The sequence below is a fragment of the Bos indicus x Bos taurus genome, chromosome 11 (genome assembly GCF_003369695.1).
Source record: "Bos indicus x Bos taurus breed Angus x Brahman F1 hybrid chromosome 11, Bos_hybrid_MaternalHap_v2.0, whole genome shotgun sequence".
NCBI lineage: Eukaryota > Metazoa > Chordata > Mammalia > Artiodactyla > Bovidae > Bos > Bos indicus x Bos taurus.
The window spans coordinates 73,007-94,126 of record NC_040086.1 but is presented as its reverse complement, the minus strand read 5'-3'; the positions used below and the strand labels follow the sequence as shown (position 1 = coordinate 94,126).

The 21,120-nt window shown below is 37.2% G+C and overlaps 1 protein-coding gene across 2 annotated transcripts in view; it reads left to right on the top strand.

The window, feature by feature from the left end:
- Positions 1-20,555, top strand: part of ZC3H6 (zinc finger CCCH-type containing 6) — a 76,432-nt gene extending 55,877 nt beyond the window's left edge. For both annotated transcript variants that reach the window (XM_027554508.1, XM_027554509.1), the window contains 7 exons: positions 2,282-2,398; positions 2,993-3,104; positions 7,773-7,882; positions 8,965-9,215; positions 9,522-10,012; positions 10,334-10,567; positions 13,523-20,555. In XM_027554508.1, coding sequence (XP_027410309.1) covers positions 2,282-2,398; positions 2,993-3,104; positions 7,773-7,882; positions 8,965-9,215; positions 9,522-10,012; positions 10,334-10,567; positions 13,523-14,997 — 2,790 coding nt within the window. In that variant the 3' untranslated portion in view covers positions 14,998-20,555. The remainder of the gene's footprint in view (positions 1-2,281; positions 2,399-2,992; positions 3,105-7,772; positions 7,883-8,964; positions 9,216-9,521; positions 10,013-10,333; positions 10,568-13,522) is intronic.
- The last annotated feature ends 565 nt before the right edge of the window (positions 20,556-21,120 follow it).

Here is a 21,120-nt window from a genome sequence, read left to right as displayed (position 1 = left end):
TCCATCACTTCATAGCAAATAGATGGGGAAACAGTGGTTGACTTCATGTTTTTGGGCTCCAAAATCACTGCAGATGGTGATTGCAGCCATGAAATTAAAAGACACTTACTCCTTGGAAAGAAAGTTATGACCAACCTAGACAGCATATTAAAAAGCAGAGACATTACTTTGTCAACAAAGGTCAGTCTAGCCAAGGCTATGGTTTTTCCAGTAGTCATGTGTGGATGTGAGAGTTGGACTATAAAGAAGCTGAGTGCTGAAGAATCAATGCTTTAGATTGTGGTGTTGGAGAAGACTCTTGAGAGTCCTTTGGACTGCAAGGAGATCCAACCAATCCATCCTAACGGAGATCAATCCTGGGTGTTCATTGAAAGGACTGAAACTCCAATATTTTGGCCACCTGATGTGGAGAGCTGACTCATTTGAAAAGACCCTGAGGCTGGGAAAGACTGAAGGCAGGAAGAGAAGGGGACGACAGAGGATGAGATGGTTGGATGGCATTACCGACTCAATGGATATGGGTTTGGATGGACTCCGGGAGTTGGTGATGGACAGGGAGGCCTGGCGTGCTGTGGTTCATGGGGTCACAAAGAGTCAGACATGGCTGAGCGACTGAATTGAACTGAAGACATTTAAAATAATCCTATTGGAGTAGAGTATAATCAGTTTCTTTGCGTTTTCATGGGATACACACGTGTGTGTATATGTGTATATATATGTATATGTGTGTATCTATATATACTTTTTAAAAAGAAACTCAAAGGTTATGTTTTCCTGGTATTCTGATACTTTTTTTTTTCCCCAGACATCTGGTGAATTATATCATTCATCAGTTGTGAGCTCTGAGGATCAGATTTAACTTTACCTATCTATTGCCTCAGGCATTTGCTATGAGAGATTTCAGTAGATTGTGCTTTGTTCTCCATAGTCTAGCAAATTGAGGAAAAAGGGAAAACTGATATCAATTCAGAAAAGTAAATAGTTATGAACCTCCTACAGTGTGCAAGGCACTGTGCCTGCTAGGAGCTTGAAAAGCAGTGCTCTTTTATAGAGCTCATAATTTGTTGTTAGTCAGCCTTCTTGTACTTGCAGCAAAAGTTGAATAGGGGCCTGAGGAGAACTAAGGAAAGCAAGTAGGGCTGTGAGATTTCCTATCATATACTGCTGCTGCTGCTAAGTCACTTCAGTCGTGTCCGACTCTGTGTGACCCCATGGACGGTAGCCCACCAGGCTCCCCTGTCCCTGGGATTCTCCAGGCAAGAACACTGGAGTGGGTTGCCATTTCCTTCTCCAACGCATGAAAGTGAAAAGTGAAAGTGAAGTCGCTCAGTCGTGTCCGACTCCTAGCTACCCCATGGACTGCAGCCTGCCAGGCTCTTCCTTCCGTGGGATTTGCCAGGCAAGAGTACTGGAGTGGGTTGCCATTGCCTTCTCTGTATCATATACTAGTTTTTCTTAATTTTCTTAAATTTAAAAGTTAAAGGTAATATATCCTCAATTTTTTTCCCTAAAGAAAATACAAAATAACCACACGCACAAGCAATCTATAACTCTGTAGAAATTCATCTAGAGGTACACAGTCTTAAAGGTAGGGGTATATTCTTTTAGTTGTTTTTTTCTTTGTCTTTATTATTATAAACTCGGATCACTTTTTCACTTGGTAAGGTATTGTGAACATTTTGTGTCCCCAGATCGTCTTTCCATCTCATGATTTTTTAAATGACTTTATAATATTCTAAATGTACCATAATGTGTTTTATTTGTGTTCTAGTTTTAGATGTGTAGAGTATTTCCTGCTTTTGTTTGTTTTACTTGTAAATAATTCTGCAATGGTTATTTTTGTGGATAAATCTTCATGTGCCTTCCTGGTAATTCCTTCAGAATTTCATGCTGAAAAGTACAAATTTTGTGTCAAACAATATCGGTATTTTAAGTTTTCAACCAACTATACATGAAAGTGCATATTTTATTGTGTCTTTGCCAAAACTGAGTATTATTATTAAGTTTAAAGTTCTCACAATTTTATTTTGAAAAATGTAGTTAGATGTCTTCATTAAATTAGAGACAGGGTTGTTTGCAACTACCAGTACCAGTAAGCAGTTTTCCAAAAGCATGCTTTCATGCATCGCCTCTCTCCAGATAAATAAATAGCATCATAATGTTCAGTGTTCACCACTTTTAATGATCAGTGTGTACTGCTTTCTAGATCCATTTCAGTATGAATTTTAATGTCTTTTTAAATACTTCATATGTTTTATTTAAGTAAATTTTTTTCTTGCAGTATAGTAAACCAGGGAAAAAATGGAAGATTATGACTCAGGAATTTATTAATCAACATACAGTGGAACATAAAGGAAAACAAATCTGCAAATACTTTCTGGAAGGGAGATGTATTAAGGTAAATTTATAGGGGTATCATAAATCACTTTAACTTCTGAAACAATCTTTAAAACTTAAGGTCATTTTAGGGGGTAGTGAGTGTTTTCTCATATAGTTGGAATAAAACTAGTTCTTCAAAATGGATCTTGTATTGAATACTGTATAATTCATATAATTATATTCTGGGACAATAATATAGCTTGTTGAAATCAGATTTTATTTTACTGACACATGATGCTATGTGGCACGTACTGCTCAAATTGGCTTACTAATATTAAATGTTGTCATGTTTACAATGATGCAGTAAAGTTCAGTTACTGTTATTATTCTCATTTTAATCATGGTCAAACCAAGAGGTTAAATGAGTCCCCAGGGTAGCTCAGCCAGACATGGTGAGTGCTGGAGCCAAGCAGTGTCCTCTGAGGTCATGTTCACTGTTCTGCCTCTCCGCCCAAAGCCACCTCCACTATCCTGGGCAAGAATTCTAAGGGATTGTTTGAATTACTGAGCTCATTATTTAAAGATTGGAGATATGACCATGGTTCTACCATGAAACACCACAGAGAAAATTCAACTCAATGGTTTCTTTTTTTTTCTCTTTTTTTGTGAACAGGGAGATCAATGTAAATTTGATCATGATGCAGAGTTGGAGAAGAGGAAAGAGATCTGCAAATTTTATTTACAAGGATATTGTACCAAAGGAGAGAACTGCATTTATATGCATAATATCCTTTATTAAAAATGTTAACCAAAATATTGCAGTTTTCTAGTGTCATTGAGGCTTTAAAAATCTTAAGTACAATCTGGAAAGCCTAGTTTGGTTTTATTTATTTATTTCTTTCTTTTATTTTTTAACTTTACAATATTGTATTGGTTTTGCCATATATCAACATGAATCTGCCACAGGTATACATGTGTTCCCCATCCTGAACCCTCCTCCCTCCTCCCTCCCCGTACCATCCCTCTGGGTCATCCCAGTGCACCAGCCCCAAGCATCCAGTATCGTGCATCGAACCTGGACTGGCGACTCATTTCATATATGATATTATACATGTTTCAATGCCATTCTCCCAAATCATCCCACCTCTCCCTCTCCCACAGAGTCCAAAAGGCTGTTCTATACATCTGTGTCTCTTGCTGTCTTGTATACAGGGTTATTGTTACCATCTTTCTAAATTCCATATATATGCGTTAGTATACTGTATTGGTGTTTTTCTTTCTGGCTTACTTCACTCTGTATAATAGGCTCCAGTTTCATCCACCTCATTAGAACTGATTCAAATGTATTCTTTTTAATGGCTGAGTAATACTCCATTGTGTATATGTACCACAGCTTTCTTATCCATTCATCTGCCGATGGACATCTAGGTTGCTTCCATGTCCTGGCTGTTATAAACAGTGCTGCGATGAACATTGGGGTACACGTGTCTCTTTCAATTCTGGTTTCCTCAGTGTGTATGCCCAGCAGTGGAATTGCTGGGTCATAAGGCAGTTCTATTTCCATTTTTTTAAGGAATCTCCACACCGTTCTCCATAGTGGCTGTACTAGTTTGCATTCCTACCAACAGTGTAAGAGGGTTCCCTTTTCTCCACAGTCTCTCCAGCATTTATTGCTTGGAGACTTTGGATCATAGCCATTCTGACTGGCGTGAAAGGGTACCTCATAGTGGTTTTGATTTGCATTTCTCTGATAATGAGTGATGTTGAGCATCTTTTCATGTGTTTGTTAGCTATCTGTATGTCTTCTTTGGAGAAATGTCTATTTAGTTCTTTGACCCATTTTTTGATTGAGTCATTTATTTTTCTGAAATTGAGCTGTAGGAGTTGCTTGTATATTTTTGAGATTAGTTGTTTGTCAGTTGCTTCATTTGCTATTATTTTCTTCCATTCTGAAGGCTGTCTTTTCACCTTGCTTATAGTTTCCTTTGTTGTGCAGAAGCTTTTAAGTTTAATTAGGTCCCATTTGTTTATTTTTGCTTTTATTTCCAGTATTCTGGGAGGTGGGTCATAGAGGATCCTGCTGTGATATATGTTGGAGAGTGTTTTACCTATGTTGTCCTCTAGGAGTTTTATAGTTTCTGGTCTTACATTTAGATCTTTAATCCATTTTGAGTTTATTTTTGTGTATGGTGTTAGACCTAGTTTGGTTTTAAATTTAAAATAACACATTATGTAAACCAGATCTCTTCAGCCTTTGCACTTCAGAAGGTCAACTGAGTTTTTTTCTTTAGGGAAATGAAATAACTTCCCTTTGGAAAAAAAAATCTGAAATAAACATACTTTAAATAATATTTATAAGTTTTTCAAGAGGCTGTGCTTTCTGAAGGAGTTGGCAACATATTTATTCTGTGAATTATTATTTAGTTGCGTTCATAAGTAATAAATTATCATTATTGGAAATTATGAAATTCAAGTATTGTCAAATCTTACCACCTAATGATAAGCACTACCCTGTATATTCTTCCCTACTTCTGATACATTTAAATTGTATTCCTGCCTCTACCCATGTGGCATTTCACTGTATATGGTCCATATATATATATATATGATTCGTGTTGATGTATGAAAACCAATTTGTAAAGCAGTTATCCTTCAGTTAAAAATAATTTTTATATATATATATATATGAAACATTTCCTTCGGTAAAGACCTTATTATTTCCCAAATGGTTAGTTCATTGTCTCCTCTTCACAGATTTAAAAGGTCACCTGCCCATATTCTAAGTTTTCAGCGAACATGGTTCTGTTTCTCTACTATACCATTATACCTGGTGCTATCTGACCATTCTGCTCTGTAATAGTATGTTTGATACTTACTAAGGGCAAATACTCCTTTTGTATCAAAATGTTATAATAAATTTTTCTTATTCAAACAATTTATTTTTTAAGATTTGATGTATTTCTTTAGAAACCAGACACCTTATTGAACTGTTTCTGAAATCTTTCCATGTATTCTTATATTTTTCTCCATAGTCATGCCATCTGTGGCATGACAATTTTAATAGTATTGGCTACACTTCCAAAAAATGTTAAATACTAGGTATTGTGAAGCATAAAACATGTTTCAAAGGTAATGCCCTTTTGCTTTGGCTTGTGGCTACAATTTTAAGATTGATTTTTTAAAAAATAGAGTTAAGTATGTAAATCCTTCGGCTTCCTAGGTGTCTCAGTAGTAAAGAATATGCCTGCCAAGCAGGAGATTCGGGTTCGATCCCTGGGTCAGGAAGATCTCCTGGGGAAGGAAATGGCAACCCACTCCAGTATTCTTGCCTGGGAAATTCCATGGACAGAGGAGTCTAGCAGGCTACAGTCCATGGGGTTGCAAAGAGTCAAACATGACTTAGAGACTAAACAACAACATCTAATATATATCCTTATTTTACTAAGAGGTTTTAATATTAAAAAAACTTGAATTTTATCAGTTGTCTTTTGTATCTGCTAAGATAATCACATGATTTTTCTTTCTTGACCTTATCATTGTGATGATTTCAGTAATAAATTTCCAGAAACTACTCAGAAATTCCCAGAACATATACCAGCTGAAATGGTATATTTTTCCCTATACTTCTAGATTTAATATTTTCTTTAGATCTTTGTCTCCAAAATGTTAAGATTAGCCTGTGGTTTTGATTGTTTGGATATTTAACTTTAACATTACATATCAGACCCCTTTATTTTCTTCATAGATATAAACATTTGCTGAAAATTTATTTGTTCAGTATTTTGTTTTATTGTGGAAAGTAACAGAGTTTACATAATTAAATTATACCATAGCCATTATAAATAGCTATAGCCATTTTTACTTAAAAAATTGTTTTCTTGAAAGAGAGTAGATATATATATATATATACATATGTATAACTGAATCACTTTGCTGTATACCTGAAACTTACACGACATTGTAAATTAACTATACTTCAATTTTTAAAAAATGGTTATTGAAGAAACCTCAGTGTCCATTGCAGCTCTACTTACAATAGCTAGGGCATGAAGGCAACCTAGATATCCACTGACAGATGAATGGATAAAGAAGTTGTGGTACTTATACACAGTGGAGATTACTCAGCCATGAAAAGGAACTCATTTGAGTCAGTTCTAATGAGGTGGGTGAATACAGAGTAAAGTAAATCAGAAAGAGAAAAACAAATATACGTGGAATCTAGAAAGATGGTACCGATGAACCTATTTACAGGCAATGGAGACACAGACACGGAGAACGGACTTGTAAACACAGCAGGGGAAGGAGAGGGAGGGACAGATTGAAAGAGTAACGCAGAAACATATACATTATGATATGTAAAATAGATAGCTGGGGGAATTTGCTGTGTGACACAGGGAGCTCAAACCTGGTGCTCTGTGACAACCAAGAGGGGTGGGATGGGGAGGGAGGTGGGAGAGAGGTTCAAGAGGGAGCGGACATAATGTATACCTATGGCTGATTCATGTTCATGTACGGCAGAAACTAACACAATTCTGTAAACCAATTATCCTCCAATTAAAAAAATAAAATTGGTGTAACTAACAAAAAAGAATCCACCAGCCAAGGCAGGGGACACAGGTTCAATCCCTGGTCCAGGAAGAGTCCACATGCTGCGGGGCAGCTAAGCCAGCATGCCAAAACCACTGCGCCCCGTGCTTTGCTACTGCCTAAGCCTGCACACCCTAGAGCCCGTGCTCAGCAACAGGAGAAGCCAGCGCAGTGGGAAGCCGGTGCCCCACAGCTAGAGGGCAGCCCCCAGTCACAGCTAGAGAGAGCCTGCACACGGCAGTAAAGGCCGAGTGCAGCGAAACATGAGTGTAAGTAAATGAGTGACATTTTAGAGGAAGTACTAGTGGAGTTAGCTAACTATCCAAGCTCTATTTATATGTAACATTTTCCTAGCATGGTACTCTCAACAAACTATTGAAACCCTAACATGACTCTCTTGATGAGTGGTGAAAACAGCTAGAATTTGCACTAAATTTTAGACATAATTTATTTACAATGGTAATTTGGGAGATGATTTGTAAATCTTGATCCAGAGCTCTTTTTAAGGAAGTCTGTGTTAATTACCCACATTACTAACTCTACTATTATAGAAGACATATATATCTATCACTGACAGAAAAAATAATACAGTTTGTACAGTCAAGATTTTTAAAACAAAAAAATTAAGCTCTTAAAAAATTGTTTTCTAGTTCTAATAGAGTAGAAGAGACTTAAAATTTCTGAATGTTCTGCGACAGCATACTTAAAATATTTAATCTTAAAATTAAAAATTAAATAATCTGTGCCTGTTGAAAATTTAGTACAATATATGGTAATAAAGTTATATTGATTTCACAGTTGTATTTTTTGTTTTAAAATATGAGAGTTTGATTTTACTTGGTCTGTTCCTTAATATTTTTATTTACATGAATTTCCATGTAAGTTTTATCATAGTGGAGCAAAATGTTACCAAGGAGACAACTGTAAATTTTCACATGATGATCTGACTAAAGAAACAAAGAAACTTTTGGACAAAGTGAGTAATATTTTTGCACCTTGATTACAGATTCATTAGACTTTAATCATGTTTTATAAGTCATATTTTATGCCTGGAGAATCCCATGGACAGAGGAGTCTGGCAGGGTACAATCCATGGGGTCGCACAGAGTCAGACACGACTGAGCAACTTCACTTTCTTGCTGAGAAAGCAAGGACTTATTATTTTATGTTTTATTTTGTTAATGTAGTGTGTTAGAAAAGCAGGAATATTGGACTAAGAATTAAGAATATTTTGTTCTTATAAGATTCAACTGTGATGTACATGAAACACTTTGTACCACTCCTAGTAAAGAGTAAAACCTCAGTTAGTGGCACCTATTACAGTTCTTTACTTATTAATGATAGCAAATAATATAATTGCCTTAACCTTAAAAAAAAAAAAAAAACTTTTGTTCTTATCATTGTTCTGCCATTAAAAAACAGTCCATCACAAATTTTTTCAACCAGTCCATCATAAATTTTATTTTTCTTGGTTGAGCTCTTGTTCAAATGTCATTTACTTTCCAATTTTATTTAGATATAATTGGTATACAACACTGTATAAATTTAAGGTGTACAACATAATGATTCAACTTACATACATCATGAAATTATTGCAAGCTTAGCAAACATCCATTATCTCAAAGAAATATGAAATTAAAGAAACAGAAAAGATTTTTTTCCGTGTTGAGAAGGGTGTTAGGACTTAACACCCTCAACAGATTTCGTGTATAACGGTCCAGCGCTGTTAATTATACTCACCGTGTTGTGCCTCACATCCCTAGTACTTACTTACCTTATAACTCGAAGTTTGTACCTTTTTAGTGCCTTCATCCAGTTCCTCTGCTTTTGGTAACCACAAAATGTGATCTCTAAAAAAGCTAATTTACTTTGAGAACTATCCTTTACCTCTTTGAACCTCATATTCTTTATAAAAAAGTAGTTCACTATCTCCGATCTATTTCAACTTTAATACTATATTTTTCTGTTAACAAAACTAGTTTATTCAAGTCTTCTCAGTTTTAAATGTGAGGAAGAAAGCTTGTTTGGAAATAGTAAATCTTGGCCAATTATCTTTAGGTGTTGAATACTGAAGAAGCTGCAAATGAAGACGAAAGAGAATTAGAAGAACTTAGAAAGCATGGCATAACTCCTCTTCCCAAACCACCTCCAGGAGTTGGACTTCTGCCAACCCCACTGGAGCATTTTCCCTTTTCTGATCCTGAAGATGGTTTTCAGACAGATCTCTCTGATGATTTCAAGAAAATTCCATCTCTTTTTGAAATAGTTGTAAAACCTACTGTGGATTTAGCACATAAAATTGGAAAGAAGTAAGTTAAATTTGCATTCCTTCCAATGAATATTCAGGGTTGATCGCCTTTAGGATTGATTGGTTTGATCTCCTTGCTGTTCAAGGGACTCTCAAGAGTCTTCTCCAACACCACAGTTCGAAAAAATCAGTTCTTCAGCACTCAGCTTGCTTTATGGTCCAACTCTCACATCCATACATGACCACTGGAAAAACCATAGCCTTGACTAGGCAGACCTTTGTCAGCAAAGGTCCAATATCCATTTAGAGATGTAATGCTCTTATTTGCCTCTTTTCTTTGAACTAAGAAATATTCTTTTGTCCACAGGCCACCAGCATTTTATAACAGTGCCTCACCACCAGGACCACAATTTCAGGAAAGCAGCCCACATCCTCAACATGTCTATAGTTCTGGGTCCAGTCCAGGTCCTGGCCCTAACATGTCTCAGGGACACAACAGTCCTGTGATCCACCCAGGCTCCCCCGGACACTGTCCTGGCCTACCAGTGCCACAGAGCCCACCTTTGCTGCCTGGCCCCCCAGGAACTGTGGGCCCTCACGGTCAAGCCGGAGTACTTGGTCAACCGGATACGCCTTTGACACCACCAAATATGAGTGGTGCTTACCACTGCCCGGGCTTTCCAGAACACGTGATGAAAGTACCTAGAGAGAATCACTGCTCTCCAGGCTCATCGCACCCACCTGGTGAAAGGCAACTCAGTACCAGCTATGAGTCCTTACAAAATCCCACTGAGTTTTATGATCATTACTATTCACAGCATGCTGTCCATAATTTTCAGCCACCCAGTCACTCTGGTGGTAAGTTTACCTTTCTAAATAATTCATTTCTAACTTAAAATATCTGGAGTCCTATGTTTCTTTAGCAACAAGAAAGGCATGTGTGTTTTAAATAAAGGAGAATATGATGAAATTGAAATATTAAAATGTGTTTTCAATTTAACCAAATATTTGTAACAGTAGACCTTGAGATAACTTTAAACAGTGCTTACTGTTACATGATAATCTGATAATCAAATGTGATATTGTTGTAACTCAGTTTCTTACAAGGCTCAGCAGTATTTGCCTCCTGGAGTTTTGCACTCAATCAGTGTCTTGTGTCTTTTTGTGCTGTGTATATAGACGGGGTGTGGCACGGTGACTTTGCCCAGCACCAGGCTCCAGTTGTTCCAGACTCACCTAACCGCGGGAGTGGGTCTGACAGCAGCAGTAAGGTGGCAGGCCATGGTGCCCTGCCTGCGCTGGGTCTCCTCCCTGCTGTCCAGAGAGCTCTTTTTGTCAGACTTACTCAGAAATACCAAGAAGATGAAGAGCCAAGCAGCACCCAGCCTCAGAGGGCACCGAGCAAGGAAGAAGGTGCGTCAGGTGTCACGATAGTGTCATATCTATTTGGATCTACATATTCTATTTCCAGCTACCGCTACTGTCTTCTTGGGATTGATTGTCATTTCCAGTGCCATTGATGCATTAGTAATTAATTGCAATAGGTTTGATTTGAAGCAATAAATCAGACTGGAGTGTGAGGCCTTGGAAGCACACTTGTTATTAAGCTTTGCTTTTGAAGAGAAATAGAACAGAAACAAGATAGCCTTGAGTTTAAGAATTTTAACTTGTAACTCAAGTTCAAAATTATTTGGTGATTAGATTTTTATGGGCAGAGGCTGTTTCCTTCAGGTTCTGCTATACTATTAAAGGATATTATTTTTAATATAAAATATTATATTTTAAGTTTCCCTTAGTATTTTTGATACTGATAAGTCTACAGCAATTAGTTAATTCAGTTAAGGGGAGAAAACTTGAAATCAACCAGTTGTTATTATGAGTTAAAAAATTGATATGTTTGGCCACTCTTAAACATGAAATTAAGGGCTTCCCTCGTTCCAGTGGTTAAGAATCTATGCTTCTGCTGCAGGGATCAGGGAAGTTCACATGCTGTGAGGCATGGCCAAAGATGAGCAAAACATGAAATCTATGAATGACTATGTAAAACTGGATAACGCTAGTAGTCACAAGTTATATAAACATTGTTACATTTGGAAACATAGTATTAAACCTTCATTTATTTACCATGACAGGGAAATGAGGAATTTCTAATAAGTTAATTTCCTGTATAATTTATATTTACTCCTTTAGGTGCTAATTTTAAGAAATAATCATTTTAATGTGAATCTTTCTTTAAAGTGTAACAAAGTCTTATATTTTCATAAAGAAAAAAATTAAAACTTTTCTAAATGACATAACATTTTATATATAATACTATAAAATTGGTAATGTTTTATAAGGCTTGTTTTCTCGGAATCAGAAAAGATCTTAAACAGATTTTTTTGTGTTTGTGTTCATTCTTGCAAATTTTATTGCCTTTGTGAATTTATTTGTCCTTTGATAAAAAGCTGATAGGAACCTTTTAATCATTTTCTAATACCTGCTTTCCACTGACTTCTCTGCTGTTCTACTTTCTTTCTGCTCCATCTTCATTCTTATTCCAAAAAGAATTTAAGACTGTTTATAAAATATGTTTATATGAAAGTGAAAATTAAATAGCATCTTACCTATTTGGATCGGATTTGGATTAAGTACCAAATTCTATGAGGAGTGAAACTCCTACACAGAAATGTTTAAAATAACTACAGTTATTTTAAATAACAACAGTTGAAAGTGAACCACAGGTCTAGCTCTAGACTTCCTGGAGGTCAGAGAAAAAAAAGAGAGATCCAGTGTCTAGAAGTAGTTTTTTTCAGACACTGAGGTATGAATTAAAGTTTTTGCCATTGTGATATAGTGTATACTATTTTAAAGGCACATCCTCCCCTAAATGAGTGCTTGTTCTGTAGCATTCTTCTGTTCAAACTAACTGTGTAATGCTAAATTTCCATATGACAGAAATGCATTGGTGAGCAGTGAGATAAAAGTGAGAATATATGTGCTACTCTATTGATTCAAGATGTTCTATGATATACATAAGTGTGTGTGTGTACATATATATATGTACATGGCTAATTCAGAGATAATCTATGTATGTTTTAATGGAGAGGAAGGAGACCCACCCTCTTGAGGCATCAGTTTTTATTTCCTTTTCTACTAGAGGGAAGACCTCTGATGGTTAAGCTTCTTAACATTATGGCTCACGCTGAAGTTACATAGGCTTTAAGAGTAAGGCCCAAAGTTCTTATAAAGTTAAAGTATGTAAATTTTATGGTGTTAGTTGCATTTTTTGCTTTTAATTTAGTGTTTAAGTAATATATTCACAAGGTCAAACATTTAAAAATATATGAGAGAAAAGCCTGGGGCCCATATATGCTCAGTTCCCTTTGCTTTCCTAACCATCATTGTTAGTGTTTTGTTTTCTTTCCAGGTTTTTTTTTTTTTTTAAATAGCTCTCCCTTGTTATCCGATAAATCCAGAGGTATGAAATTTAAGGGGTTGCTTGAATTAAAGAGGGCTTCCCTGGTGGCTCAGATGGTAAGGCGTCTGCCTGCAATGCAGGAGACCCGGGTTTGATCCCTGGGTCGGGAAGATCCCCTGGAGAAGGAAATGGCAACCCACTCCAGTATTCTTGCCTGGAAAATTCCATGGATGGAGGAGCCTGGTAGGCTACAGTCCATGGGGTATTAAAGAGTCGGACACGACTGAGCGACTTCACTTTCACTTTCACTTTGAATTAAAGAGAGCCATTATCTGGAGAAGGCAATGGCACCCCACTCCAGTACTCTTGCCTGGAAAATCCCATGGACGGAGGAGCCTGGTAGGCTGCAGTCCATGGGGTCGCTAAGAGTCGGATACGACTGAGCGTCTTCACTTTCACTTTTCACTTTCCTGCATTGGAGAAGGAAATGGCAACCCACTCCAGTGTTCTTGCCTGGAGAATCCCAGGGACGGGGGAGCCTGGTGGGCTGCCGTTTATGGGGTTGCACAGAGTCGGACACGACTGAAGCGACTAAGCAGCAGCAGCAGCAGCAACACATTTTGGTATTTCTCTTTTAGAGTGTTTTCCCTTCTCCCTCACCCCTGTCTTCCCACACCTTTCGGAGTTCCCTTTGGCCAGCTGGAATGAAAGGTCCAGAGTTTTCTCTGACTGGAAGGACATTTTACATGTTCTGATGCCACACTTCTTTCTTTATCGAGTGCAGTGACTGAATTGTTAGTTGTTATATCACATCTTATCTTGTTCCGGTGTTGAAACTGTCATTTCTATGATGCATTGTCTTGAAGTTAGACTACCCTTATTTCAGAAATAGTCTATGTGTTTTTTAATCTTAATTAAAGCCAAATATGAATGCTTCACTCTTTACAATAGTTTTTGTCTGCATTTAGATGAAACTGTTAACTGGTACTCCAGTAGTGAAGAGGAAGAAGGGAGCAGCGTCAAGTCAATACTGAGAACGTTACAGAAACAAACAGAGACTTTGAGGAGTCAGCAGCAGCCTTCCACAGAGCTTGGCACTCCTACTGACCCGAGACTTGCTAGAGAGAAGAATAAAGGAAACCAAGTCGTCGACCCTAGACTCAGGACTATCTCAAGGCAAGACATTAGAAAATCTTCTGAGTCTGCCCCACTGGATCTCAGACTTGCATGGGATCCCAGGAAATTAAGAGGGAATGGAAGCGGTCATGGCAGTTCTTCTGCTGGTGGAGCCAAGTTTGATTCACATCATGGCAACACTGGCCCTAACATCAGACACAAAAGAGGAGATGATGATGATGAAGATACAGAAAGAGAACTGAGAGAAAAGGCTTTCTTAATACCTCTGGATTCTTCCCCTGGTGTGATGCTGCAGGACCCAAGGTCACAACTGAGACAGTTTAGTCACATTAAAATGGATATTACCCTAACCAAACCCAACTTTGCCAAACACATCGTGTGGGCTCCAGAAGACTTACTACCAGTTCCTTTACCTAAACCTGATCCAGTCTCTTCAATCAATTTACCTCTGCCCCCTCTTATAGCTGACCAGAGGCTCAGTAGGTTGTGGAATACAAAAAGTGATCTTCGTCAAGACACCGTGCCCACTGATAGAAAACTAGCAGCCAAAGCCAAAATGAACACAGCAAACAGAGAAGGCTACCCAGACCAATTTGGAGACTCACATAGTTCAGGAAGTAAATTAGGAGATCCTAGGCTGCAAAAAAATTTTGATCCTAGACTTCACAGACTGCACAATACAGAGCCTCATCAAGCAGTTATGAAGGACCCCCATATGTCTAAGACTGCCCCTCCTTTAGGGACCAGGTCAAACCTGGGGTCATCACAGCCCTCAGGGGCAGTACCTAGCAGTTCTGGTCCTGGGGCTTTACCTCCATATGCCCCCAAACTCTCATCTTCAACTGGCCTTCCCCTGGGAACTCCGGGTTCAGTCCTTAGCGGTATTAGTTTGTATGACCCCAGGGAGCAAGGTTCATCCTCTACATCAGAGCTAGCAGCAGAAAATGTAGAGAACCAGAAAAAAAGCAGGAGTTTAAAATGTAGCGACAAAAATGAGCCTCCTCCTGGAGAATCAATCCTACCACAGAAAATGGCTCCAAATGTGGACGTCCCTGTTGACCGCCCAGCTGACCCACAGACGGATGTTCGCCGGAGTTCCGGTACCGTTCAAGTCCCAGCAGTGCACAGCCTTCCAATCCAGGCATTAACAGGCTTAATCAGACCCCAGTACAGCGATCCCAGGCAGTCAAAACATCTGGGACAGGTGAGCCCCACCCCCGGTGATGATCCCAGCAAAGAAACAGATGACAAATCTCTGAAGGAGGTTTTTAAAACTTTTGACCCAACAGCTTCACCATTTTGTTAGCTGTTGTATAAACAAGCAGTTCTTTTCTCTCTCCTGACTGTTGGCAGTCCCCTGCTGTTTTGTAACTGTTTTACCTCTATAGTTTATTTATTTTTAAATTATAAACACTTTTCAGCTGCTAGTATCAGAACCACACGAAGCTATATCCTCCAAAGCCTGTGGTATTTTATATAGTATTTTTATAATTTTAAGAGACTGTAGTCATTGACATAGAAACCTATATATCATGTTAGTTTCAGTAAAAGTACTTTTATTGTAAATAAACCATCATGAACTCAACACTTTGCCTGAATATATGCCACTTGTCTTTCATAATCAGTGTTTAGATAAATGATCACCACTTTTATATGGTTGTTAGTTTCAAGCAATATAATGTACATTACTTTTCAGAAACAGTATTTTGACTAGGATCCTCTCAAATTTGTCAACACAGAACTGACTAATATGTAATGCTAACTGCTAGCTAAAATGTAAAGTGAAGTAAAGAAAACATTTTTTTAATCTAATATTAGCAGAGCAGTTCATGTTTAAGGGCATCACTTTTATTATTACTGGCAATATTATTTGTGTAAATGAAGCATTTGAATGTCATATCTTTTAAATGTATTTTATGGTATACTGTATCATAGAAGTTGGAGATATATAAATAGAATGTTTTGCTAAAGTAAAAAATTTCCAAATTCTCTAACATAACTTTTTAAATTTAATTTTTCATAATAATAGTTATGAGTTATTGCTGTTAATGTTATGATGTTTATGCATTTTGATGTCTTTGTCTTTAGCAGCATAATTTATATTACTTTTTCAAATTGTGTAGCTGCAATAATTGTATTCATCATGACTTTGGCAGTTTTAAACAAAATTTTCAAAGATCCAATGTGTCTGTAGTGATTTATTGCACTGATAATGTTTTAAGTGTGCAGGTTCTATATTTTTTCTTAAATAGCGAGAAAACACAGAGATGGTATAGTCAACTGTATATGGCTATCAATAAAGACTCTCTTTCGGATCTTACCTGGCTGGCATTCTATAACAGAGGAGACTGCTTGGTGTTTTAATGTATTTAATGTCCTCATAGTTTGGAAACCACCTCAGTGGATTCGAAATTGTACTTTTATGAAAAATAATTTGTATTCATTCTTGTATATTTATTGCAGTATATAAATAATGGCAACCCTACTTACTTTATACATATATTATTTATAACTAAAACTAAGAATTACACTTAAGTCTCAGGCTAAGTGTATATATTAATATCTTCAACTAGAGGTATTGGACAGTGTTTGCTAGTAACAACTCCAGTAAGTAATTTAAAAGGAGCATTTCATTGTAAAAGGTAATGGAAGTAGAGGAAATCAGCTCTTGAGAAGTGATTTTTAAAATATACAGCCAAATTTTTGTGTGGGAACCTAAGGCTCAGCACATGGCTTAATACTAATGTATATCTTTCCTATTCCCGTCTTCACTTTTTGCTTTTTTTGCTCTGATTCCACGCTGAAATGAGGTTGCAGTTAAGTGAACAAGAACAATGCCTGTCTACCTCAGAAGTTCATTGTGTTCTAAGTGGAAGGACAGTTGTTCAAGGGAATGTGAGTTCCTACTATTTTTACTTTGGTTACGTTGTTGCCTAAAATGATTCTGGATAACATTTTATAGTTAAAAAATGAAATTTACAGCTATTATAGAAAGTATTTTCTGACTTTCTGTCCTTTGGAAGCAAGTCGAAGGATAATTGATTAGTAAAAAAATCCTTTATGAATGTTCATATAAGCTACTTGCTGAATTAATTAGAAGAGAGAGAGGGAGGAAAGAACTTATGAGGGTTAGAGGTTTATGACAGGGAATTCATATGCTTTTTCTGAACTGATTTATAGGTGTTTTATCTCAGTGTCTAGTTTGTTATCTGTGAAATGGGTATGATTATGACTTCACAGATTTGATGTAAGGAGTGAATGAATTATTATTTTAAAGTATTTGTAAATATAAAATTGATTTATGACTTTCATACACATAATCATTACATTCCCACTGGGTTTGCATTAAGTTGTACAGATTCAAAAATAATATAATGCGGTTTGTGTGGTTCATCAATTCTGTGAAGTTTCAGATGATAGTAAGACACAGTAGAATTGCCTGAGAAGTTGTTTCAGGGAGTATTAACCCATCAAGTTAGTAATTTCCTTGAACATTTTGTGTATCAGTAAGTCACAGGACTTTTTCTACTTTAGAGCTCTATGGGCTTGCAGTGTCTATTCAGGGTCTGACATCCATGTTCACTTTAGACAGGTTGGATGTTGACAGAAGGTGAAAATCCTGTGATGGTCTGTGTTGTGTTTTCCTCACTTACGTGTTATGACTTCGTGTTCTGTGACTCACGTGTTTGCTTCAATCGTAGCATGTGTGGTGTGGGTGAAGTGGCCACCTCAGTCAGTGGGGGGCTGTTGGCTTTTAGAAACAATGAGGATATTTACTCCCACCTCTTAATATGTATTTCTGCACGCATGCGACATTGAGATCTTTCTTAGTGATCACTTGTTGGAAAAAGGTGCATTTTTCTTTGGTTAATGGCATCTTGAAGTTTGGAAATTCCCAGAGACCTGGAGGTTAGGGCTTGTCAATGTATTTCCATTTGCACAGCACAGAGTCTTGTGATAGAGACGCTCTCCCTGAGTTCACTCTTCTGGGCTGAGGACTGCACCTCGCAGAGGCTGTCTGGGTGAAAGGCTGTACCGTGGAGGGCTGATCTGCAGTCAAGCAGTCTACTGATAGTGCCCCTGCCTCCTTCAGTATTGGGCATTCTGGGAATTTCTAGGATGAAGAGTTATAATCATCTCTTCAGAAATGGTTTGGGAGCACTTGATAATATTATGTTCAAAGTTTAGTAATCATTAGTAAATTTGCTTAGTTTAAATAAGGCTTAGTTTAGGAAGTGTAAGCCTTGACAAAATGTAACCGAAGAGTGTCTGAGTGTTTGAAGTTGTTTCCTCACTAATGTCTTATGACTTCGTGTTTGTGTAATGCCTTCTCCCCCAAGGAACTTCATGTGATTTGCAGAACCAGCGTCAGTAGTTACCAATTGCTGTACTGCTGGGGTTATGTTTCTGAGTATGTTATTTATCAGCAGGACCTACCAGTTGTAACAAAACCCAAATTTAACCTGGCTTTCTTGAAAAGGATACAGACCTAAGAAAGGACTTTAAGTTAATGACAACATAACATTTAGAATTTCTGATTTTAAAATAAGAAATGAAAAGTATGTCTTAAAATTTATGCTTTTGGAGGCTGAACCCATATGTGTCTGCTTGTTCTTCTGTTTCCGCACGGCAACAAGCCTAGTTCTGTGCACGCAGTAGGTGTTTTGTTAAGTGCTTCTTGATTGCTTCCCAACGTCCATCTGAGTTTAGATTTTGCAGGTGCCTCCATCTGTCAGAATAGATGTGGTAGAGCCACTCCAGGATTGTATTAGAAAGAGTGTGGTCATTAATTATGCCTCTTTGATTAGACATAGGGCACCAGCCTTCTCTTTTCTTGTCTCTTCTCCCCACCACCCACCCAAACAATGTGAGCGTAGGGTTAAGGCAGCTTTTATTTAAGAGTTAACATGTTTCTACAATAATTCATGATTCTAAGAGTCCTCCAAGCTTTACAAGATGATTTTACTACTTCATTGTGGAAGTTTGACTAGATCAATAATTTATTCCCATAGATCTATGAAGGATTCTTTCTGTACTTTGAAAGAATTGCATACGAAAGTCTCATGTTTTCATTTTAAACTTTGTTTCTCTAATTTTCCCCTTCCGATTCTCCTCAAAATTCAACCAGAATTATGAAGATATTTCTAACCTAGTGAATTTCCAATAGCATTTTATTCTAACACCATGAATAAATTTGAGTCTTGTGTTTTGTCCTTAAACACACTTCATTACCCTTTGGAATACAACAGTCAGTTGTTACAGTTGGGAAAATCACTGTGGGCATAAAGAAAATCTGTTTGTCCCAATGACTGTGAGTTCTTGGAATAATATATTACAGCTTGGTTTATCATTGAATCGCTTGTTTTTTAAACTTAGAATTTATGAGAAAAAGGTTATTATAGAGCTAGTTATAGCATTTTAGAAAAAAAATCAACCTTGTAAATTATCAAGCTCCTTGTTCCTTGGCTTAGTGAAAGTGAAAGTGAAGTCGCTCAGTCGTGTCCGACTCTTTGCGACCCCATGGACTGTAGCCTACCAGGCTCCTCCGTCCATGGGATTTTCCAGGCAAGAATACTGGAGTGGGTTGCCATTTCCTTTTCCAGGGGATCTTCCCTACCCAGGGATTGAAACCAGGTCTCCTGCATTGTAGGCAGACGCTTTACTGTCTGAGCCACCAGGGTAGTCAGGACTCTATTAATTTTAACACCTCTGTGAGGGTGTTAAGGTTGAGAGGAGTGATGAAATTTGCATTAGGTAGTATTATTTTGTCAGGAGTCTGATATATAGATTATTGTAAAGGAATTAAATACATAGAGGCCCAGTTTTTAAAAAATTAATTACGTTTCCAAACTTCCATTACAAGCAAGGTCTTGGGGATTTGTCATTAATGATAGACTCTACATTTTATATGCTTTTTAAATAGAGAACACATGTATACCTGTGGTGGATTCATTTTGATATATGGCAAAACCAATACAATATTGTAAAGTTAAAAAATAAAATAAAAAATAAATAGAGAAGGTGGCAAATAATTAATTATTACCGATAAGAGGTTTTAGTCCACCTCTATTTTATAGGAATTTGCCCTCCAAATATTTGAGAGAGAAGTCAAATAAGATAGGAGAAAATCTTTTCCTGAGGTAGAATATTTCCTTTAAAAGTGACAATCGAGAAATAGTCATTTCTATACTTACTTGCCAAAGTTTAAAAAATTTTTTATGTTTCTTATCTTAAACCCACTGCTCCCCCACCAAGGATTCAGAAAGGGCTCAGTGTCGATCCAGGGTCCCAGTGCCCAGTCATTTCACTTTTGTCACTTCTAGGCTGCTGTGCTTGCCCATGGTGAGGGCACTGATGCACTTGTGTCCTAGGGTGGAGTGTGTGTTTGGTAAGGGGTGGTGCCATGTCCAGATTTCTGGTCACCCTTTTTCTATGAGATTTATAAGCACCATCTGTAAGCTGAAATCCAGATTAGACCTATTCAGTATGAAGTAGTGTTTTTTAATAAAAAAAAAACTTCCTACAGTTATTATTTCAATTCCCCATGTATCTCAAATGTTGGGGAAATGCTTTCTTGACTGTTTGACTTTGGAGGATTTCAGTAGCTATTAATTTAGTAGATTAACTAAATCATTAATCTATTGTCTGTTCAAAAGATACCAGCAAAGGGTATACTTTGCTGAACTGATAAATTATTCTACACCAGGACTAACAAATTCCTTGGTAACATCAGGAATATCTTTTTTCCCCCTTCTCATTTACTAGTAACTTTTCCAAGTTGCATTCTGTTGTTGCAAGTTTCTGTAGTTTTCTTCTGTGACATCTTTTCTATTGTCTGACTTTAAATAAAAATATTTCTAATAATATCTGTCTCACAGTGCATTGCTTTGCTTTAATATTAATAAATATTCAGTAGTTGAAGCTGGACTGTCAGGGATCCATGTCCTCATGAGAGTTTGTAGATGGAAAACCTCTAGGCCTTCCTGAAAAAACATAGCAGTAAGCCATCCTTCAGTTTATTCTTAGTGCACAGAGATTGTACTTTACTTAATCACACAGATAAACAGCATTTAAGGTCCTTTTCTATGTAAGGAAGTGTATCTTACATTAGCTTATTAATTTTCTGTTAAAAAGATCTGAATCTGAGAGATTGCTAGCAAGTGTAATGCTCAGAGTAGAAAAAGAACTCTTTAGGGTCAAAATAGCTGTGAAAAGAAGAGAAGCGAAAAGCGAAGGAGAAAAGGAAAGATATACCCATTTGAATGCAGAGTTCCAAAGAATAACACGGGGAGATAAGAAAGCCTTCCTCAGTGATCAGCGCAAAGAAATAGAGGAAAGCAATAGAATGGGAAAGACTAGCGATCTCTTCAAGAAAATTAGAGATACCAAGGAAACATTTCATGCAAATATGGGCACAATAAAAGACAGA